Source organism: Acanthaster planci, linkage group LG06, assembly GCF_054643075.1.
Source record: "Acanthaster planci isolate LZ-2023a linkage group LG06, COTS_SCS, whole genome shotgun sequence".
NCBI lineage: Eukaryota > Metazoa > Echinodermata > Asteroidea > Valvatida > Acanthasteridae > Acanthaster > Acanthaster planci.
The window spans coordinates 19960893-19984591 of NC_141782.1; the positions used below are offsets into that span (position 1 = coordinate 19960893).

Below are 23699 nucleotides of genomic sequence, written 5' to 3' on the forward strand. Positions count from 1 at the left end.
TTGAGTAAATATTTCCAGTGTTATTTTTGTAGCGAAGATACTTTTTTGCATTGTAAACTTGATTAAAAACCACTAATTTTTAAAAAATGCCAATTCAAATCATTTGGTTAAAAATTTCTTTCAATCTGGTCTGGTAATGGGTCAGTTGGTCTGTCAATCGACAGACCAACTGACCCATTAATAGATTGATTGATCAATTTAAAAATTCAAATTCATCCATTGATTTATACACTCATGATCAATCAAGCAAGCAAGCAAGCGAGCAGTTCACATAGTGCTTGTTTCGAAGCATTGCATTTTGTGCATTTTAATAGGAAGCCATTTCAACTTTGCCAGCATCAGTAGAAGAATTCCACATTCATTTATGCTCAGTTACAAGTTATGTTTACATTACTGACAAAAAGGCTGACACGGAAAAAAAAAAGCGCGGTAATTACATGTCCGTACATGTAGGTCTCTCACAATGAAAATCACAATAGAATAGCAGTAGATACCTTTGAGCATGTCAAAACAAAAACTTAACAAATACATGTATCATCTTAAAATATTAAAGGGGGGTCGTGACACCAGAATATCCATTTCTTTGAAACCGGGTATCACCTGGGATCATTTTTAATTAAATACTTACTAAAATTTTTAAGAAATCAAGGATGATAAAAAATACCAAAAACTGCAGATTGTATGGCACTGCTGCATATCATGAAAACCAATTACTTTATTTATGTATTTCATTAACACCTCCCCAAATTCGTACACTGCTTTTGCTGGGTAAGTTTCACATATACTATGTGTGAAAATATACGACCTCTTAAGAAACAAAGTTTATAAGACAATACTGTATCAGATCAAATGCTGAAATCTTGCAAATTCAGTTCAGGTTTGACGTCACACTTTAATTACATGCAATTTTTCCTACGGGAACCAGATGAAGATGACAGATTCAAACCTCCGTGGGAAAGCATACATGTAACCAAAGCATGTCATCAGCACACAGGCCAGTTAGTTGTAACCACAACCTGCACCCAGAGAGAATTGTAAACTTTACTGACCCTCAGTACATTGCACCTTTATCCCTTTAAGCAATATACATATTCCATTTTATAATTACATAAAGTTTAGATGTGCATCAGACTCGATCTTTCGTTCTCCACAAGACTGCATCTTTAACCATTCGTGCTGGGCCCATTTATCCATGTTGATTCTGCTGGGCCGGGTGCCTTTTTATTTTTTTCTATTTTCAAAATTCTTCAAAAGTTCGTAACTTCATTTGCTGGAAGCTTACACCCACACGAATGACTGTCTGGTGGCCACTCTAATCTGACAGAGACATTTATTGACACCTAAGTATTTCAGCCATGCCTGCCGCCTTGCATTGAGCCCGGACTGTGCAATGTTATGTAATTTTCTTTTCCCCAAAACTGGCACAGTGCATTGCTGACGTCTTTTCAATAGGGGCCAGATTAGCGTACAACTGCATTGTATCACTCATCCCTGAAGTGCTGGAGCGCTTTTGTCCCCGGTGGTAATCCACTCATGCTGAATGCCACAAACGGTGGTACAATCTTTCAAAACAATGATGGATTTCCTCCGCCATTGACAACTGATAAAACGTTGGCAATTCCCAGCAGCTCAGTCTTTTGTTCCGAGTACGGTCTTTTGTTGCAAGGCCCAGCTCTTTTGTCCGATTTTGGGTTCCCCGGCTTCGTGTATAAAGCCTATGTGCCCGAAACCAGGTACCCCCCGCACAAAGTGGTTAAGTTGGGAGAAAATGAATCTGTTGCAGCCCTGGATTTGGGATGTGATACGTTGCCTCACTATTTTCAACCACATTTTTGCCTCTGAAGCTCGCATTTTCTTTACTTTGTGAAATTCTGAAAGACTTTGCTTCAAACAACACGTGGTTCTGTCAGCAAGACTGGAAAGCCAGTTCAGGCCGAGTAGATTCAAATAATTGAATATTCAACTTTCTGTTCAATTGAAAGATCAAAAACTTGGTTATACCATGCCCCAAAAGCGGAAACAAAATGTGTATTTTTTGGGGTGGTCTACCTCATTGAGTTCCAGGACAGGGGTCCGTCCCCTAGTTGAAAAGGGCTGGGAGTCCAACTGATGTTCAGACCCAATTGGTGATGAATTGCCTTCACCTCAACCCTGCCAGATGCAGCACAGTGTATCAGGTGAATAAGTCTGATGCACTGGGCAATCGACAGCAGCCAAACAAACTGTTCATGTTGAGACAATCGGAGCTAGTCCCAATGAACAATGCTACTGTTGGATCTTGTGGTGTCTGGCAACCACAGACTCCCAGGCTGTTTGGCCATGGGGAGGGTTGACCTGTTGGATCTTGTTACAACTGGGCAGGCAAGCCACTTTGACAAACGATGCAGTCTGATATGTCTGGCAGAGTTTCCAGCCAAAGTAGGCTGGAGGTTGGAGGTTTATCCCAGCGAGATCACATACCATAAAAAGAAAAAAAAGGAAAACTTGAAAGAAATGTAACCTTTGACCTTACTACTGGGCATATGCAGTAGTTGCCAGTAAGTTTTACACCTTGAAATACACTTGTAGAATGCAATTTCCCCCTTTCATTTAACTGATTTCTTCGTCCAAATACTCCATTTTGAAAATAAACACTTGAATATTCAATCATTGATTGAAGATTGAATATTCAATCATTGATTGAATATTCGATCTTTCGAATATCTTGCACAGCCCTAAAACCAGCGTAAATGAGGTCCCCTGCACTGTTTACTGTACTGTTGGCATTTTCAAGCATACTGCTCACTCTTTTTACAATAACTGCTGACGTTTTCTTTCACTTGGCTGCTTCAGTTGGCCTGTGCAGTGATTAGACTTGTCTCCAGCTCCTCCTCTGTGTCTGATTTTGTGCCCCTCACCTCCGAGTACCACTGGTTTGCTAGGTGGCGCATCTGAATTCTCCCATCCGTTACTTCCTGCAAGAGACGGACAGATGAGAGAGGTTTACTCTGAACATATCTGCTCTCGGTGAAATAAGACTGAGATCAGATGCATTTCGGTGCATTTTGGTGCTGGTATTAAAAGTGACAAAATGATTTTCCAGCCTCTAACAAAGGTTACAGATAAGGTTTACATACAAAATTGAAGAAAAGTTGCACTGTTTAATGGCTCCAAGCACAAGAAGTACTGTCACCCGGGTAACTATTTCCCCTTGGGTTGACAGCTGGTGGCAACATTTTTGGACACTTGTTAGTTGACAGATGGCATTCCATGCACTACAGAAAAGAAGTACTTTATCGCAGGGCTGCCAAATACGAGAGAGAGCTGAGAGTGAAAAATGGGGCGGGGAGAACAGCTGGAAGGATGGGGGGTGGGAACGGAGGTGGGGATCCCAAGGTAGAGCTTTTGCCTCTTTAAGCTTTAATTTTTCATCGGGTGCAGTGACAGCCGATCAAACTGATCATTCTTTACCAGACAGACAACATTCGTGTTTTGATTACTTTTAATAGTAAAGACGCAGCAACCAGTTTTTAGCAAATTTCTTGTTTTAATTTTTTTTCTGATTTAGTTCAGCTTTCTGAGCATAAGAAATGCCACATGGGTGTGAGAGTATGAAACGCACGAGTTTCTTGCTCAAAAAGTGAGTTTGCAATCCTGTACCCATTATGCCACTGCTATTTCCATATTCATACCTGTGGAGGCAGAATCCAGGCGGTCTGCCCAGCCTTTCTGTTGCTGGGTGCTTGTGCCCACGGGTCTCAGGCTATGACCAAACTGTGACCCTTTCAAAAAACCACTCTCTCACCTTGTTTGTCAGTCGTCGGGTGAAGAACGGCACAAAGTACTTGGTGTCCCACCTGACGAAGCCCGTCAGGTGGGGTTTGACGTAGTTGACCTCGTATTCTTCCTCCGTCAGCTCAGACAGGTGCTCAGTGTCAACAGCGCTTCCCTACAAGCAGAGCACGAGAAAGTAATAATCCTTTGGTCTAGAAATTGCCTCAACGTGTCTCATTTGTGGAGCCAGCGATTTCGACCAAGTGTCCCCCACTGAACTGACACATGGTCCTCTCATAGACTCATTTCACCTGCTTCCACATACGACCACAAACGTACTGCTGAAAGTCTGCTGTAAGGCAGACCTTAGTCAGACAGCAGGGAACAGATAACCATCACTGTACACAGCAGTCAATGAAATGTCAAAAGCTACGGGGCCATTTTCCTGTTGTCATGTAAGATGTCGGTCACCGTCGTTACTTATGACAATAACGGCACCCAGCAAGCTCCAGATGTTCCCACTAATTTCAACAGTCTTCTGAAAGGTACAGGACAACACCACACGGGAAGAAGAATGCTACACATTTAGGAAACACACTTGTATTTTTTCACTGTAACCATCATTTGGGAACTCACCAAGTCTTCTGTTTTGCTCAGTGTGACTTCCTTCTTGGGTTTGCCCGACTCTGGTCCAATGAGCTGTGAAATGAGAGAGTGGGAGGGTGTGCTGAGAGATATGACCACCAAGGAAACAGACAACAAACTCCGGTCAGAATCAAGTAAGGGTGGACTAGCCAAGAGACCTGTGATTACTAATCTCTCTCAACGTCTTGATCTTGTATCTAAGTCTACAACTAATCTCTAAAACAGCAATATTTATCCTGTCACAGTTACATGCGTTGCAAAACACGTCAGCTTCTCCATGACAAGACTTTGCAATAAAGGCCCATTTGTATTCGTCCTTGAACTTCTGCTCACTTGTTGCCACTGAGCAAAACAAGTCCAGTTGCTCACCAAATATCCAAGAATCAAATCCTTGAAAGTCCTCCATTCTGGTCAACTTTAGCATGATCACGATGTTCGACACACATGTGTACGATATTGGTACATGTACAATGCATGGATGTACACAATCATGTTACATATGAAGCGCAATCCTGCCTATTCACCCCCCGTTCATCATAGCGTTAATTAGGGCAAACGGATGATTCAACCACACTGGTTTCTACTGCTACTCACGCAGCTTGTATGCACAAACTGCGGGATGCCAGCAACACATTTCTGACGAGTGCTTTACAAGGCCGGCTCCATGCTAGCTTACGTAGAGTTTATACACAACTGTATGGTTTTTTTACCTTTGAGTTGGAAATCGTAAAAATCTTAGTCTGGTTCGCACAGTCGTAAACGGACTAAACATATCGTAAAAATTATGCCTAAATCGTACAAGTTGGCATCTGTGCTATAATGACTGGGTAGTGTGGTGTCCGGACTGCTCAGCACAAACAAATGAGGCCTCCGTGGCTCAAATTCTTGGGCATCCAAAGATGGCTCCCACCAAATTCAGAGCCGCATAGCCCACTTTATAATGTTTGGATTTCTCCACATTTTCGAGCAGCATCCAGTGATAAATGAGTGATTCAGGGTCAGATATACAGGAATTTTCTTGGAAATAACTGACGTAAATAAAAGTAAACTGAATCTGCATGAAATGACCTGTACAGTCCTGAGGCCAAAGCCCACTGTGATTAAGATTTTAAATCTCCTAGTGAGACTTTATTAAGTGTGTCAGCACATTTAGGCATCCAAGATGGCATTTAGTGACTTCTGTCCCTCTGCCTTGACACGCTATCCATTCTTTCCTACGATGGACCTCGAGCCGGACCAAGAGGGGGTGTTATTTAGCAACGGAGGCTCCTTTGGTACTAACTGCGCGTCGCTAGTTCACAAATGACTGGGAGATGCAAGCATTGCAGTTACATCGCTACCAACAAAATGAACACTCCTGACCAACGCGGCTCCGTTCAACTGATGAGGGGGGCCTTCTGCACGAGGCAGATACTGACAGCTCCGAGACAAAGAGCCAGAAAATCTTAGTCAATGAAAATTCCAGAGGAAATGTTTCTACCTTTAATACGGGCATGGTGAGACCCCCAATGAAGACCACTGTAAACAGCACAACGATGAGGGTTGTGGTTACCAGCACGTGTCTGGTCCGGTTACCAAACATTAAATGGAGACTCAAGGCATAGGCGATGGCTCCCCGCAACCCTGGTTACAGCAGAGACATAAAGTTACCAGGGTTTCAGCCGAACGGATAACCGGGCAATTTTTGGACACCGTTATGTTGTTATGCCAATGAGAACGAACAAATGTACAATGATGATGACAATATATTTGTTTTTTTGTTTCAAAATTACGAATCAAACATTTCCTTTTCAATCACTCCAGCTTACTTACCGCTGAACCACATGACCAGCTGCATTTTCATTGTTATCTTGTGTTCTCGGAACTTGTTGCAGAGAAATGACAGTGGAAAGATGTTGAACGCCCTGCCTATCAAAATCAGGATCTTGAATTGAAAAAAAAATGGAAAAATAGATGTTTCATTTTAGTCAAAATCAAAGAGATACACATCCATGTTCATAATTTGCATCTGCTTGAATGTTATTTATATTCTCAGAGAAGTAAAAGCAAGTTGAAATATTCAGAAACTAATCTGGTAAAGTTTATGCTTAGCAAACACTCCACTTTACAAGGAAACTGTGCTAATCCCTGTTTACTTTCCTGGTGTGGAGTCGGTGTACTTCTACTCATGGCAAGCTAAGAGCACCCAATTAAAGTCTGTGCCCAACTAGCGTCAAATTCAGGCTTTACCATGAGGCCTCCTTTTCCACTTTCAGACACAAGTGGGACAGTGCTCAGGTTTTTCCCCTTTCCAAAGCAGACACTTACCAATGTCCAAATGATAAAAGCTGGCTGGAAATCGTGATTGAAAGTTGGAATGGCAAGTCCCAGATACACAAACACACAGGTCTCTGAAAAGTGTAAGGAAAACATCTTCAAAACTACCCTGAAAAGTTTCTGGTCAAATCAAAATGGATACAAAAAAAATTGACAAACTTTGACCAGTGCACCGGCCAATAAATTGGTGGGCCCAAGGTGGCCGTATCTATAGCAAATATTTAAGTGTTTTGGTACCGTTTATGCTCAAATATTTGCTCAAATTTTTGCAGCAACTATCTTGGAACAGTAGTTTTGTTTTGTTTTTTGAGGCTGAAGTGAAGCAAAATCTTGCAAATGCTTCTTTCTAAAGTTTTTGAAACCACAAACAATTTCGATTTCGTCCACTGGCATACCTGCCATGAAGGCCAGTGTGCGGAACGTCTGCTGAACGTTAATCTGCGTGACGGGAGATAGGTTGTGGTGGGTGTAGTGAGACATGGCGATACCACAGAACAGAATAGCCATGATGCCTGTCCAGGGGAAGAGAAAGAAATCTCCATTTAAGCAGCATTGCTAGAATTGATTTTTTGAAATTTAGTACGGCAAGAAAGATGCACGGAAATTGTACTGGTACGGCAGTATCCAACCGCCGTGTTCAACACTTGCGGCTGTGGCTAGGCGTAGCACTTGTGTCTATGGAGACCACTGGCTTAGTGGCTGCATCCACTTCCACATAGATGATTATTGTATTCTAAGCTGTAGCCACTTGATTTGGACACAAGCCGAGTGAATAAGAGACCCCTTTGGAACAGTGCTTACAGTTTTCATGTTATGCTACAGCAAGTACAACATGTCTGCTATAAACAGTTAAACAACGCCATGAAATTTGGCCCAGTTCACACTGAGAAAGTGAAGACCAATATGGGTAGTCAAACCGTTTGCAAGAGCTGAACACATTTCAGCTCTGGAAAATGATGTGAATACTTTATCCCATCAAAACCTCATTCATGCTTGCTTTCGAGGAGGGTGCAGATCAATCTTCACAGCAAGATGCATAACTGTGTTTATGGCCAAGCCTCAGACCGAGTAAGAACGCAAGGGGATGCCCGGTATGCTCTGTGAAAAGGGTTAGGTGGTACAGAGTCAGGGCCTTACCAGAGAGTTTAAGTCCCTCCGAGAGAACATATGGCAAGTAGGAGAAGATGAGCATGAAGCCAAACTCCAAGGAAGGGGTCTTCCGAAGGTCAATATGCTTCAGGAGGTATGGATGAGTCAAGGTCAAAGGTAGAAGGTCATGCCAGCATTTTAGACATGTATAACAGAAACACAATTTGCCATAACAAAGACAAACTTCTATCACATCAAACTAGCGTGACTACATCTCGTCATATTACACAAAACACAGCATGGTTCAACATTGTACACAAACTTTCAAAATGTTGGGGCTTGAAATATCCCAGAGCAGCTTCGTACTTTCCTGTTGCTGCAAATGTCATCTGATTAACACTGAACAAATAACAGATATACACTACTCCAGAAATACTGAGAACACTGAGATAACATCACACCAGCTGGCAAGTTCCTCTGAATAGAGATCGATGCAAACAATTCATAACACAGAGTCAACACTAAGTTTACACCAAGTAAAAGCCACACTTTTAGCCTTGTAATCAGACTGCATGCCTGGATCTACACTGATCTCCATGCAAACAATACCACAGGTTTATTAAAGAAAAAACAAGGATTCAGCTCCCCGCACAGCAACTAGCTAACACCAAGTTAACACCCAATCTACACTGAATATACCAGGCCTTGACAATGACACAGGCATGTACAAACACCAAATTAACACTGATCTCCTCTCCAAAAGGATATTAAGGCACTGACGAGACCAATGACAGTTCCGATGGCAGCCGACGCAGAGAACATCAGGCAGAACGAGCCCACAGCATAGCCAAAGGCCTCACCGGAGGTTACGTTGGCCATTTCCTTGGAATTCAGCATGATGACGGTGCTGAAGAAGGAAAAAGATGAGATCTGTAAGAATAAGCCTAAAAAAATTCTCAAAGATCAAGAAAAGTTTGGAAGGATTTTGCAGGACTGAAGTCATTATTGCCTTGCATAGGGTTAAATACCCTGGAGTTACAACAAATGCGCCACTGGGTTCCTGACGGACGTGAGTAGGGCTCCTAACAGATAACTACTAATAGAGTCGAAATTGAATAAATTTTTTCTATTCCCTACAGACTCTGTCCTAACCACTCTAAAAAATAGATAAATTGAAGATCTTCACTGCCAATTTATGGACTTGGTACTCAAGTACTCACTCAGTGAGGAGAAAAGGAAGCAAAACGACAACTGAATACAGTAGCTGCCATTTGCCCACACTTGGCTATATTTCTGTGTACAAAGCCCGATCCGCCAAGGTTTGTACAAATTCAAACGAAAATTAGTGAGCAAAAGAACACTCAGCCCCGCTGGTTTCATTGGCATAACCATTTGATTGGAATACATCCTCACTCTGACATGACAATGGAGACAGCATCATTCAGTATGCTCTCGCCGAAGACCAACATGTTAAGCAGTGGATGGACATCGATGGCGGAGAAAATAGCCAACGTTGCAACAGGGTCAACTGCTGAGATCAAGGAGCCAAAGGCAAAGCTCTCAACCAAGTCCAATTTGTAGGCTACGGAAGCCTGAAAATGCAAATGTAACATCACACTGAGGTTTCATGGCCCTGAGTTGTGAGCAAATCTTTAAAGGATGTAACATGCAATCACAAGTCATTATACAATCAATTGAAGTCACAGTAAATAATCAATAGTCATCATAGGCAATTACAAGTCATCATAAGCAATCACATGTCATAGTAAGCAATCACAAGTCATCTCAAGCAATCCCAAGTCGTCATAAGCAATCCAAAGTCATCATATGCAATCATACACCATTACAAGCAATCACACACCATTACAAGCAATCACAAGTCATCATAAGAACTTATAAGTCATCATAAGCAATCACAAGTCATCATAACCAATCTCACGTCACCATAAGCAATCCAAAGTCATCATAAGCAATCACAAGTCATCACAAGCAATCACAAGTGATCATAAGCAATCCAAAATCATCAAAAGCAATCACAAGTCATCTCAAGTTTTTACAAGTCATCTTAAAAATACCACAAGCAATCACAAGTCCCTTCAAGTCATGATAAGTCATTCCAATTTACAAATCCATAAAAACTCCTCATAATTTCCCAATCGTATATTTGAACAAGTTTATCACAAGTCCATCACGGGTCTATCACACATTATGCAGTTCAAATAAAGTCACCAGCGATTAAAACCAACTATGACAAAGACATTCACCATTGGCCTATTCTGCTTAAGTGGTATTCTCAAGCGACCTGAAAATTGACTCATTTCAACTGCGAGGGGTTACAAATAAATGGAGACACAGACTTTTTTCATGAGACACAAGGACTTTGAAGGCAAGATGGAAAATCTAAGCACATTTCTTTATATCTGGACTTCTTCAGACATTGACTTCAGGGGCCTTGTCGGTCCATGCTCTGTGGTGTATGTAGTCATGAACAAACAAGTTCCTTACATACCTGACCCAGTAGATAGATGCCTCCTCCAACCACGCTGGCTGATATGACTGTCCCAAAAATGGCAAACACCATGATGGAGCCAATATTCTGGAAAAAATTACCCTACAGAGGGAAAAATTATGAAATAGTTCATTCCACATGTAAAAAAAGAGAGTTCATGTCAAATGATATGCTCAATTTAATTCCATTCGTGATTCATGGGTTATGAAAAAAATTGGCGAGTAAAACGTGAAACGAATTAATTTTGTGAATTTGTCGAAGTTGAATATTCCTGGTTATGGGTGTAGCTCAACATTGAGCGATCCCCTGCTCTCACCTTGTGCAACGAGTAGCCCGACTCAAAGATGATTGGAGGGAGAAGGATAAGAAAGAACATGGTGGGATCCATCATCTCGTAGTCCTGCAGAACGACAAACAAACAACAATCAAATTAAACAAAAATGACTATGACAGGATGTGAACCTCTAACCTCCAGAAGGCACCACCAGTGCTTTGCAAACTGCGTTATAAACATTCTGTTTGTTGTCCATTATACATCTAATTCTTCTGTTACGTAATGGGAAGCCACTAGTAAGGAGAACATTCTCCAGGGGTGAGGTTGGAAGAAAATGAAAAATCCACAAAATAATCAACAGAAGATTTGAGGGCCCTACAGCAGCATAGGGTCTTTCGTATACACTCATGTCTGCCTGAAGACATCCCTTAAAAACCCAATTTATTGTGTTCTGGGTTAACTTTTGTACGTAAAAACACCCTAATTGTAAACTCAGGATTTCCAGATTTTAAAAGAGGTTGTTTGAACAATCCTGAAATCAACAAAATCCTGATGGAAAAAAAAAGAAATCAGGAGAATTCCTCACAAACCTCAACACTCCGATGCTTGGAACAAAATGCTTCGACTTATCTGTGACTGGGAAAATGTTCCAGAAAATCCAACAAAAAGTAGGAATCCAGACCAATTGAAGCATTTAAAGAGCACCTCGAAGGAAAACATGTTTTCTCTGATTTTATCTGTTCAAATAAATATGGAAGCATCCAAATCGAACGCAGAGTCATTCGTCTTCAGAGTTCAACTATAACAAGTTAAAAAAGATTTTTTTCTGTTCATGCCAAGATGCGAATTCTGAATGTAGATTGCGTCACGCGGAGAAAACAGAGAAAACGAGGGGAACCCTCGCCCTGTGTTCATAGTGGATAAACCCTCGTGCATGCCAAACAATGCATGCAAAGGTGCTCTTCAAAATGGCCATCACTAACCCAGCAGGATGTGGGTTCCAACCCAAATAACATCATGGTAGCCTACTTTACCGTAACTGTCTCTCTCTATCAACGGGCAATATTGATAAATATGCTAAATTATCTGCTAAGCAAAGACACCTCGCCAAATGTCTTGCAATCTGTACTTTTGCATGTCCACTTTGTGTTTGATTAGCACAAGACCTTTCCGACCAACACTTTCCAGGCCGAGCAATGAGGAGGGTGAAATAACGTCAAGAATTTCTAACTTCAAAATAAGATTTCAGCTCCTCTCCAAACGTAACCAGGCCCAAGCCTAGCCTGAATCTGTGCATCCTGGTGCCTACCGTGAGTTTATACTCCGCATTCTTGGCATTCTTGGTCAGCAACGATATCAGGCCAATCACCACACCCAGGACCACCACGGCTATGCTCTCCGGCAAGTAATGGAACTTGAATTTAATCAGCAGATGGACTAATATAATACACAGAGCTGTGAAGAGGGAATAATAGAAATTCATCATTTAGGGAAAAGCCACAAGCGAATTTACCCATGGAAGAGCCACATCTCAGTCTATTAAAGAAACTTTGTGCACTGTTGAGCAAGGGGATCTTCCATTGCTAAAAGCAAAACGGCAAAGCCTTGGACTCGTTAACAAGTGCTCTGGTGAGATGAACACACCACAGTGACACACTGGTGCCAGATATGCATTGTATGCACAGCATTTTGAAGCACTATTTCAAATATACATGTATGACTAATTGTCCAAAAAAGGTAGGAGGGGCTGACATTTTGATCCTAGCAGAATCTGTCACAAAGGCAAAATAGCAACTGAACAGAGACTAACAAGCAAGACAGAAATCAAACAAGCGTCGACAAATGCAGAGGGACAAAAGGAAAGGGTGAACAAGCTGGCGGCTGGATAAAGGGTCAGGCCATTTGTATTTTAGGTCACTGTGGCAAGCAAGCAGTTTGCAGTAGGTTTTGTACCATATATGCCAACTTTTCAATAACATGAGCACAACATGTGACAGGATCTATGGCTGTGCACTGCACGAAGAGCATTCCAATGAACTAACTTTGCATACACATGACTAATTTTCATCCAAATGAGCACAAACTGCATACTTGTGGTGCTCATTCATGCTGCAAGACTAAGATGTCACTCCGTGTTCCTACCTAGGATGAGCAGAATGAAGAACAAAGCTAGACTGCTTGAGTGCTCTTCATCAGCCGAGTCTTGAGCGGGTAGCTGGCTGTCTACCGTGGTGGTCCTCACCGCACCTGCCTTGGTCAGGTGCTGGGGGACTTCCGTTGGGGTAGTGTCATTACCATACCTGCAAGATTAATTACATGCACACTTCTTCAACACGAACCCCCTAAAAACGGCTACAGTGCAGAGCGAAGCCCAGTGTCCTCACATCAATCACAACATCACTCTTTCATGTCTGCCAACTAAAAATGACATCCAGGCCTTATAATAGCTGAATGACTGGCCTATTTGGTAGTGTTGTTTTGTTCTGTCTTCTTTTAGGTTGATTAACGTGTATATTCGTGTGTTGAAAATTGAGCGACAAAGTCAGACCTGCTCGTTCAGCCCGACCGGCCGCCGTCTTCTTTTTATGTGATGTATGAGGGCCACCGCCATTCTTTTCTCTGCCATTTACGCGACACAAGATGGTGGACAGTCGGGCTGCACGGGCAGGCCTGACTTTGTCACTCAAATTTGCACATTCAAATAACATTTCAGATATATGGTACATGTAATATGACATGTACATGATTAAAATAACAGCATAAAATAACAGCACAAATATAGACTTTGTTATAATTATGCTTCAAAAACTTGTTGATGCTTTGTTGACGCTAAATACCATCGCCCAAATCTTCAGCCATCCGACAAATCTTCACTGGTTGGATTTTTTTCTTAACTCCTCCATTCCACGCACTAAACATTTCAAATGGAGGTGAAAAAGGAAAGAGTTCCATATATGGATGCCACTTGACACCCTGTGTAGTGTGTACACAAACCCTATGAGATTAGTCTGACAAATTCTAAGTGTTTTTCAAGCAAACAATTTTTTTTCCCCTCCTTAACCCCTTCGCGGCGAGAGGCAGCTATAGCCGCCGTAAAAATTTAGATCCTCAGCCCGCTTTTCAGCTATTATTCTCGGCCCACGCTCGAGTGAACACGGTGAAAGAAGTCAGACCCTGGCTCTTGTATATATGGTAATGGTATTTGTGCGTACCCCAGAAAAGAAAAGACCGATTTTGCATCATAATCACCAGCTTCACAATAGTCCCCACTTTGAAATGAGGCAACGGGAATGTGGAAGGGTGAGTAGAGCCGCATGCCACTGAACAATCAGCCTTTTCACTGTGTAATTCAAAGCGTGCAGAGCACGCAGGGCCACAAACCGAGAATTTGTGGTTTGGCAGGTGGCCTTCGTGGCCAAGCCAGGCTGGAATTTTTGGAGTCGGCTTTTGGGAAGAAAAAAGGGGTTAATTTAATTGAATTTTCTGGACATGGTTTTGATTTCTGATGGCTAACATATTAAGGTTGGTCACTGTCATGACTGTAAGGCTTGGGTGGCTCCAGAATTCTCAGAGCCGGTTCCGGATCCAGCTAAGAATCGTAATTCCGAGTTAGAAACAGCTCCCAAAGATATGAAGAAAATGGGAATACCGAGCAAGCCTGGTGTCTGTGGGCATACATATGGAATACCCCCAGAACTGTGGGGGCTGACATTCGTCCCGCTCCCATTATCAGGTCGGGGACCAAACCACAATCTAGCGACATCCCCGGTTTCTGCTTATGTCGCTTGTTCAAGCGGCAATGACGTCATTTTTATCAGGTCACGTGATAATGATGTTATTTTCCCACTCGATTTTGGGAAAAAAATTAGATTTGAAATGCCGGCAGCCAACATGGCAAAAATGTGTCCAATCGCTACTTTGGAAAATCGCCACAATAAACATAAAATTTGACACGGTAAATCGATGGAGATTTTTAATGGCAACATTTTCATGCATAAAGTAAACTTCAGCAAAGCTTCATTTTTTTTGCGAAAACATTTTCATCGGCAGAGTTGGACTCGCCTGCCTACCAATGCAAGATTCGACCAAAAAATCTCCTCGATCCGCTTTTATAGATACATATACCAAATGAAAGGAAAGTTTCATTTAGATCTTGGGTATTATGTTCCCTGTAAATTTGATCAATCAGAGGAATTGGTTTTGAAGTTTTGGGCCGATAAAAAGATCGATGTCATCACAGACCTGGAGGAGTCTATGATGTCATCTGCGAACCGTGATCTGAAAATAGTTCAATAATTACGTCATCGTTGCACAAACGAGCGGCCTATGCATAGTCTTGTGTCATCGCTAGATTGTGGTTTGGTCCCCGACCTGATTATGGAACTCTTACTCAACATCTGCGCTCAAAGCTGAATTTCGAAAAGAACCGAAAACAAAAACCTGAATTTACCCGGTCCCGTTTATCTGTTCTGGTGTTGGCTGATACACATCACTGCGCGTCTCTTCGTTCTCCACACGACTTGGGCCATCTGATTCTGACATAAGCGTGTCTATGTCTGACCGTCGCACTCGATACCGTTCTTTTGACATGTTTGACAATTCAGATAAGTCGAGGTCTAAAGCAGCACCTCCAGGCCATTCTATTACTGCTAAGGCTAGTAAAAGCCTTCCGAGTATCCACATCTTCATTGTTAAATAATTGTTAGGCCTTATCAAAAACAAAATTGTTATGTCGCGTCAGATTCTTTTCTCGTACGTCCGTCAACATTATGCTAGAGCTATATGCTGGGCGGTGCGCTTTCTGCAGGTCCCTGCCGACTTTTCAGTTGACTTTCCATTTACGTTGCAGACGTTTGGGTTTCAAACACCCATTGGCAAATTTGGAACAAGAGAGGGCGGTATGTATAGTTGCCAGATTTTAAGCCGCCCCATAACTACAGCTTAACTCAACTTACCGAACCTATGGCATCAGTATTTTTGTGAGAAATGAAGCAAGTTTTTGTCACCAAATGTTTCACTTGTTTTAATTTTTAGAATTTCAAATTTATTAGTTTTGCTGCACTTAATGGGAAACGACAGAGAACACATGAGCAAATTTAAAGGTCGGATGAAAATATTTGGGTAGTCATTTTTAGTAAAGAAATTCCATGTTGATGCCCCTCGAAGGCATGCCCATGCCCCCCGAAGCCCTGAGACCGTTAAGTTAGCTCCAGAAGATCATTTGCTCTTTGATCTACTTGCCTATATGCCACTGGGTACTAGGTCTGTGGAAATTTTATAGGGGTCTTGATACTACCTGAAAAAAGCAAACTACTATTGATCAAAAACTCACAACTTCATAGTGGATTTCCAAAATTTGCCTTATGATTTGGTAGGCATCAAGGTGTATTTTTTGTCGGTCATTTTGCTTTGGCAATAAATGCCCCCTTCCCCATTTCTGTTTGTGTTGATTAAAATGTCTAGCCCTAATGATTGTAATCGCCTTTCACTCGTTGTATTTTGGTCGCTGCACATGGTAGGCCTCAGCGAAATCAATGCTACTCCTCACTTTGTACATAATCACACAGCCAAGTTGTTTCCAACAACAGCCGCAAAATGAAGGGGTCCGGACAACTCAACCGTTTGCCAACTCGACTTCGGAAAAACTGGACCATTGAGACAACTCGACCGTCCATTCGTAAAAGGGAGAGACAAGTCGTCCGTTTGGACACTGTCCGCCCAGCCCAGTCGTCTGCTGAGGCCAAGGTGTGAAAACTATCCTTAATAACGGGATAGATTTTCACGTAGTAGATATACAAGCCTAATTTCTGAGGTACATGTATTATGAAAATGATCGCCGTACGGTCGTAGTAAGTCAATCTTTGCACAATCAATCGATCTTGCAACCCCCCCCCATAACCGTGCGCTAACAACAAAGGTATATAATAAGAATTTTGTTAGACCATGCATTATTTCCAAGTTTCGTAGGTATTTGCTGTGGTATGCCTCTTTAAGCTAAGGGCGTAAGCAAAAAAGGTCAATAACGCATTTTTTCCCAAGTCCAATGGATGGTGGGTACAAAGTACACTCACAATGGCTGCATTTCTAGGCGGTGTTGGTTAAATATTTCATTTCAATGACACGTAGGCTATGAGCTTATGTGCGACTCATAGGCCTAATTTTAAGCGTTCCACGAGCTTGTCGAGCCGTCCTACTTCGGAGCTGCATGCTTTATACATATCTGGGGGCTATCACCTGTATCTAAGGTATTAGTACATGTACTGCATTTCTATATGCCCGTTAGGTTGCCAGTAATAAACTTAGGCTAATACTTGGTGTTGAACTGTTTTTGCGACGCTTTTTAAAAGCCCCAGAAATCACTGAAATTTCAATTCGGGGCCACCTTTGTTTAACGTTTTCAGGAGGAATACTCTTTTCTGAATCACATCCTCTCTCCTCTAAAGCGTACAAAAACAAAAATTCTTGGATAAGAAGAAAATAATGATGTCTGTTAAGCATGTGTTTTCATCTTTTCTTCCCTTTTTTAGTTTTTGGAAGCGAACATGACAATTACGTTTTGCACGGTTTGCACGCTCGTGAAAATGATGTCAGAAAAAAATTGACGGCCCCTTGCATTCTGGTGTCAGAGTGGAGTTACCGTCACTGCTAATCAGTTTTCCGTTTATTCATTTAGAAACCACGAGTGACCCTACTTTACTGTATGCTATTGGTAATTTTCTATTCATTAATTAAACAAAGATCAAAAGGACATAATTGACAACACGTCGTGGGCTCTCATATGAAAGCCTACTCGTGTCATGAAGCATATACATTGTCAAAAAATGAAGTATAGTTTTACCGAGTTCGGTTTTTTTATTGAGAATTTTTCTAAGTTCGATTTTTTAACTTCTTTTTAACGAGAATTTCTTCAGAAGCATGGGTCTTTGGGGGAAAATAACTTGTGCGAGATACATGGCTTTTTTCCCCAAGTGCATTTTTGGAGATAGGCCTACATATTTTTAAGTTTGTTGAATGAAGTTTAAAAAGTATCTTTTAAAAACGAAGTTTTCAAACAACGCATTTAAAAAAAAACACACGAAAATGCGATGAATGCATCTCAGAATATTGAAGTTTTATAAAGTAAAACACTTATGAAAAACTTATGAAAAAGCACATTTCATGGCATCACTCCCCATAGTGGGTCTTGTATGCTGCTAAAACGTCGTCGATTTTTTTTTACACCAGCGGAATCGTGGGACCCGAAAGTTAGCCTCCTCACCAGTACAACTCTCGAGATTATGGCAGACTTGAATAAGCATGACATGGGTTCTAGCCAGGAACAAGATGGCAGTGGACGAAACCGTAAGTGCGGTATGGACATGAGCTACGTCAGGTCAATTAACGGCGCTCTTAAAGGCAACCAAATCGTAAGTTTATTTGCTTTCTTTCTTTTGTATTTCTAAATGGGTGGTTATAAGGTTATTTGTTTGGTCTTGATCGTGGAATGAAAAGATAACGTCGACATCATCTTCCAGAGATGATTTATCACGGGGATACAGTATCAGTGGGTAAAATGGAGTCGACATCCAGAAAAAATGATTGTCTGCAGACTTCTAATATCTGCACGACTTTAAAACTTGAACGCAAGGAATGCAATTTCTAATGCAATACTTCATCATACATCTTCATATCATATTCAACCCGATCTGTAATTTTTGTTTTGCCATTTGTAAAGGGTACTGTAGTCCGTTTCCGTGTTCAAGAGCAAAACGTTGATAACTTTTGCTGTCGATGTATTTTCTGCTATGTGCTGATCATTACAGGCTGTGTGGATATGTTGGCAACACGCCAACGAGTAACCCCTTTAAGAAATGCCTCTAGTGAGCAAATTTCAAGTTCACAGTTTCAACAGACACACTGTGGACAGGCGAGTGTCTTCCCCAGCTTGCATGACAAAGCAACAGCGCCCTCGGCTTTTCGAGTGCAGTGCATTTTCAATATGAGATGTCAAATCGTTTTGAGACATTTACGAGGGGTAGAAAATTGCACAAAAAAGTGTACCTAAGAAATTAAGATTAGAAAAGTCATGTAATAAAGTACTGTCGTGGTGCAAGGGTGGCTCCAAAGCGTAATTCTCGGGTCCAAACTTTTTTTTAAGGGCGGCGGGGGGAGGGTAATCTATTCACAACTTTCTCATCTAACCCGTTAGCTGTTTATCTTCTTGCATGTTTTTCCACCAGGGTTGGACATTTGTGGCGTTCATTTTAAGCTGCGTATGTGGGCCATCTATTCTGTGTATTTTGTTTGACATTATCTTGGCAATCAGTCTTATTTTGACTGTCACGATCTTCGTAGTCTTTGCCTTTACTCTTGAGAAGAAAATCTCTCGGATCAACTTCTATTTAACTGTAAGTTTAAATATTATTAGTGTTGAAGATTTGATTTAAACAGAACGCATTGTAACGCAATACGGACGATTCACAACAGTGCGCCTCCAAGAGTTTGCAACGAGTTGGCCAATCACGACTGCGCGAAATCCGTCAATCCAACGCGCGTTTGGAGAGGGTCGACAGACTTCGCGCGTCGTGATTGGCCAACGCGTTGCTTACTCACGAAGGCGCACTATTGTGAATCGCCCGTCGTATTGAAAACGCAACATAGCATATATACTTTTTTCACCTAGTGTGGAGGTTGCTTTGCTTTCGTGAAGTTAACAATGGCGACAATCACTCATTTAACGTGCCATCGAGGTTAAATTTAGGCTCAGTTTCTTTTGCGAATCGTTAGTAACTCCGACATCGCCTTCAAGCAACTCTGCCAGTGTCAGGTCACACGACGAAAAGCAAGACAAATTGGTGGCGTGAATATTTCACCCTTTTCTTGTTGCAGGATTTCCTCAACAGCATTATTTCGGTAGTTGTTTACTTCGTGTTTTCCTTGCTCATGATCATCCTGTCAGGGACAGCGCCAGTTATGATTGCCGCTGGAGTAAGTACACAGACTAAATTTTCATAATTGGCAATTTAAAAAATGGATTGAAATTGACAGGTTTTACGTTCGGTTAACACAAATAATCGCCCCAAAGGACTCCTTCTTGCTGTATACAGGTTGTATCCCTCCCCCTTAAATGGAGCCCCAAAAGTTGGCGTAACACTTATTTTCTCTCAAAACAATTTCAGAAATTGTTGTTTTGGGTACAAATTTAAAGCCTAGAATGTTATTCCTTCAAAACTGAGGACCTCGTTTAGATCTGATGAAGCGTTGTGGAGATAATCTCGATTACGTGACACAACTGCTTTTTTGATCTGTCCAGCGTGATTTACCAAATTAATCACAATGCTGTGTTTATGCCATTTAACATTCTGTAACACACGAGATCACCGGAAACTTGGAAAAGCCTACAGATTGAGGAAATTGAACTGTGAGCTGGGCTCTCTTGAGGTATGGTAAAACCTCTGTTTTACCAACAAATTCTTGAAATGGTCAGTTATGTTACACAAGTGTAAAAGATCAGTGCCTTTCTGCAACCATGCAAATATTGAGTGAGGTAAACTGTAGAGGCCCAACTGAAGTTGTTTTCTCTGAAATAAATACAATAAACTCTAAAACTGCAGAATTAATTAGACAACCATTGCCTTCTGAAATAAGCATCAGTTACATTAAGTTTAGAAGAGCAAAGAAATTCCAAAAAAGTAAAGAACCAAAGTATTGGGGCGATAAGTTAGGATTTGAATTCAATAACTGCACACTTGCAAGATAAGCTGAATCTAGAAAGTCTTCCGTTGGACTGAACAAAAAAATAAGTTGTGTAATATAACTGAAAATATCTCCATAACGCATCAACAAAATCCTCCACCATAACATCCCATTTAAAACAAAGAAAATTTAACACTTTTGACTTTCCCCACAGGTGTTTGGCTTCCTCGCGATGGCTGGTTATTTTGGGAATATCTGGTACAGTTTCAAGCGGTGGCGCTCATCCAGGTCGAGGACTTCTGGCAACCACCAACCGTACGATCCGAACATGTAGACGGCCGACCTTGAACTCTTCCTCGGTCATGCAGGAGCGAGATAGCGGCATCCTGCCACTGATGCCGTCTCAGCATTAAAGACATTACCTAGACGTCTTGTATAAAGAGAGACAAAAATGGGCAACTCAGATATATAGATCTCAAAGTATAGTTTGTTGCGTGTTTATGGTTTCTACATTGTCTCGTAGAGAGACCAAATCTGGTCAACTCAGATATACAAATGTACAAAATTTGATGTAGATACAAGGGCGTCAATCCTATTTGAAAAGTAGGGGGACATAGCCCCGATCAGAACAAATGTGAGCGCAAAGCGCCAAGCCCTCCTGAGATGAGCGGCGTGGGGTCCGGGGCCCGCGTGCTCAAGGGCCCCGGAAAATTAGTACAGATAGACAGTATAAATACAGTATAGATTCTCTGTGGTGTGGTATGAGACAATTTCTGGCTCTGGTTTTTAACAAATGCTTTTACAAAGTATACATTTTTCATTTAGGTTTTGGAAACACGTGTGTGTGGGGGGGGGGGACGTGGGAGCAATTGATATAGTACCCGCCCACTTGGAAAAGTGAGGGTAGGAGTGAACATGTCCCCCCGTCCCTCACCGATTGACGCCCATGTAGTTAGCTGCGTGTTTATGCTGTCTATGTAATGCATGTACTGTACATATATGCAGTGTAATACGTGAACTTTAATTAATTCCAAAAAGTGGCGAAAACTTGGCTTGGACACATGGAGATAAACACGTAAAATTTCTCAGTCTATGGACCAAAGGTGGCCAAGATTGGGCCCAGTAAAATTAGCGTCTGCTATTTCTTTTCCATGAGTATTTTTCAGTTACTGAATCAGTGAAGGACGGCTCGTACTTCCTGCGAAAGCGAGAACACGAACGCAAAGGGAAATGTCTAATTAAATCTTCCACTCAGCGAAATTTCGCTGCAAATTTTTCGAGACGTATAACTTCGTTTCCCTTTCGCATTTGCTTGCAGAAATGAACTGGATGTGAGACATCATTCTTAAAATTGTGTAGACCCTAACTGTGCGATCTGAAGTGGAAATGGATAGTTGTGTGTCTTTAGACCAAAAACACTGTCTTAGAATTTGGTTTGGAAAAATCACCATTTTTGTATGAATTATATTTTACAAGCATTTGTTTTTAGCTATAGTTTCGCTATTCCAACCTTAGCTCCAATGCGTCTCCGTTGTTATCAGGTGACTCGACAATGATTCTAAATAATTCTATCAATGTGTGACGATTCGATGATTAATTTTGTTGCCGAAAAAGATTGCCAAGTAGGATAATGTGTTTGAAACTGACTGAAAAATAAATTCAAGACGTAATTAGAGGGGGAGGCGGGGGCAATACCCCCGAGAGGAGCAATGTTTTGGGCTTGAAAAATAATGAAAGGTGACTTTTCTGGTCTGTTTCATCCCCCTTCCATAAAAGGCGTGTAAAAGCTCCAATATAAAGGCCGATCTCTCAGAAAGGTCATATAAGGCCATGTGAATAAATCCAAGTTCACCCCGAGAATTTGGCTCTGGATTAAAACGCACAGAGCTTCCACATCTATCGCACGGGCGCAATCTGCACGTTGTTTTGCGCACACGTCGATGATTTCAGCGCCGAATTTGCTGGAATGTCGCACTCCAGCACCTTCGGCCTGAATGCATGCATGAATGCTGCAAGATTGGAATTCGATCTTTCAAAAGATGGTTCAAACTAATAAATACAGTCGTCAGTACAGAAGAAAAGAATAGCTAAAAAAAAAATAAAAACAATCTCCTAGCCACTCGGACACTGAAATAACGAGATGAAAATAACACTTCCACAGAATAAAGTGAATTTTCAGGCAAACGCTATTGCCAACCGTACTAAGCTTGAACTTTCTGTAAACTTTGGCAATCGTATTCAAACTGGCAGGCCATATTTATAAACAAGAACAGTATCACTGTACTTCCACTGAATACTAGACTTAACCAGGAACTGCGTTATATATTTTTTCTGCTGTTCAATTTTATTATATTTCTAAAATGTTTGAGCTTTAGATTACGAACGTTCCCGAAATGTCACCAACATAATCATTACACAAACATAACATGGTTGAGGTTGGACAGTCGATGTTAGTTCCCCGAGGTTATTGGGAGCTGGCAAACTAGTTCCAGAGGCGAAGCCGAGGGAACTAGTTTGTTCCAATACGGGCGATTCACAATAACGCGCCACCAAGAGTTTGCAACACGTTGGCCAATCATAACGCACGAAATTTGTCGACCCTTTTGCAAACGCGCATTGGGTCGACAAATTTCGCGCACTGTGATTGGCCAATGCGTTGCAAACTCTTGGTGGCGCACTATTGTGAAACGGCCGTATTAGGAACTTGCAATCAGTGGTGCGTGCGCGCGTAGTCACTTTAATAAGAACTGGATATTATATTCTTTAAATGTTCTAAATATGCATTTGTTCACTGATGGTTTGCCAGGCCGGGCTTGTGTGCGGAGGCGGATCCTGTAGGCAGGGGCGTAGCGACCAGGGTTAGGGTGTGGTACCCTCCCCCAATGATTAACTCCAGTCGGCAAATGGAACTTCCGTCGGCGAACCAATCTAAAATTGATACATAAACGACATTCGTTGGTTGTCGGCATTTCCCCTGAAGCATGAAACATACCACGGATTAACATTTTCCAGGCGGATGCACGTAAAAAACTCAATGTATCCCCTCAGTACATTGCAAATTTTACACGACACGGGGTTGGCGAACAAATAATATTACAATTCGGCAAATTGACTTTGCCCCCCCCCCCGAAAATGAGTCAGATAAAAGACAGCGGTCACAGTTTTAGACTGGAAATAACACGCGCGGCTCGTATGGAGGCCACCTACTAGCAGTTTCACACTTCTCAAAATATGGAGGGCCTGGCGTTTCGATCCTAGCAGAATCTTCCTCAAAGGCAAAATGACAAGTGGACAGGACAAACAAGCACACGGAGAATCAACCAAGCATGGATGAATGCAACAGGACAAAATGAAAGGTCAAGGAAGCTGCAGGCTGGATAAAGGTGCAAAGCCTTGGGGCTGCATGAAAGGCATGGTTGAACAGCAAAGGAATGTAAG

At 41.8% G+C, this 23699-nt stretch overlaps 2 protein-coding genes across 3 annotated transcripts; one reads left to right on the plus strand and one right to left on the minus strand.

Annotated features, from left to right (window-relative positions):
• Window positions 1–278: 278 nt before the first annotated feature.
• Window positions 279–15385, minus strand: slc9a8 (solute carrier family 9 member A8). Its single transcript, XM_022238876.2, has 15 exons — window positions 15037–15385; window positions 12729–12886; window positions 11896–12041; window positions 10629–10712; window positions 10313–10414; window positions 9217–9395; window positions 8572–8710; window positions 7852–7957; window positions 7110–7226; window positions 6706–6788; window positions 6211–6322; window positions 5879–6021; window positions 4390–4452; window positions 3785–3928; window positions 279–2954 (listed from the first exon to the last, which is right to left on the minus strand). The coding sequence occupies exons 1-15, from the start codon at window positions 15273–15275 to the stop codon at window positions 2829–2831; spliced, it is 1941 nt and encodes a 646-aa protein (XP_022094568.2). The 5' UTR covers window positions 15276–15385; the 3' UTR covers window positions 279–2828.
• A 1259-nt stretch (window positions 15386–16644) lies between these two features.
• LOC110981341 (CKLF-like MARVEL transmembrane domain-containing protein 4) lies at window positions 16645–21997 on the plus strand. 2 transcript variants are annotated; one of them, XM_022238850.2, is made up of 5 exons: window positions 16645–16831; window positions 17811–17992; window positions 18806–18973; window positions 19455–19553; window positions 20476–21997. In XM_022238850.2, the coding sequence occupies exons 2-5, from the start codon at window positions 17864–17866 to the stop codon at window positions 20593–20595; spliced, it is 516 nt and encodes a 171-aa protein (XP_022094542.2). In that variant the 5' UTR covers window positions 16645–16831; window positions 17811–17863; the 3' UTR covers window positions 20596–21997. The 2 variants fall into 2 exon arrangements, with proteins under 2 accessions (XP_022094542.2, XP_086994628.1); XM_087138502.1 differs by lacking the exon at window positions 18806–18973.
• The last annotated feature ends 1702 nt before the right edge of the window (window positions 21998–23699 follow it).

Excerpts from the sequence above, each read along its gene's own strand:
- slc9a8 (XM_022238876.2), bottom strand. The coding sequence starts at position 15,275 with ATGAAGATGTGGATACTCGGAAGGCTTTTACTAGCCTTAGCAGTAATA. Across the intron at positions 10,713-11,895 it reads ATGCGGAGTATAAACTCACG|GACTACGAGATGATGGATCC; the intron begins GTAGGCACCAGG and ends GTCGTTCTGCAG. Across the intron at positions 7,958-8,571 it reads TTGGTCTCGTCAGTGCCTTA|CTCCTGAAGCATATTGACCT; the intron begins ATATCCTTTTGG and ends ACTCATCCATAC.
- LOC110981341 (XM_022238850.2), top strand. The coding sequence starts at position 17,864 with ATGGCAGACTTGAATAAGCATGACATGGGTTCTAGCCAGGAACAAGAT. Across the intron at positions 17,993-18,805 it reads CTCTTAAAGGCAACCAAATC|GGTTGGACATTTGTGGCGTT; the intron begins GTAAGTTTATTT and ends TTTTTCCACCAG. Across the intron at positions 19,554-20,475 it reads CAGTTATGATTGCCGCTGGA|GTGTTTGGCTTCCTCGCGAT; the intron begins GTAAGTACACAG and ends CTTTCCCCACAG.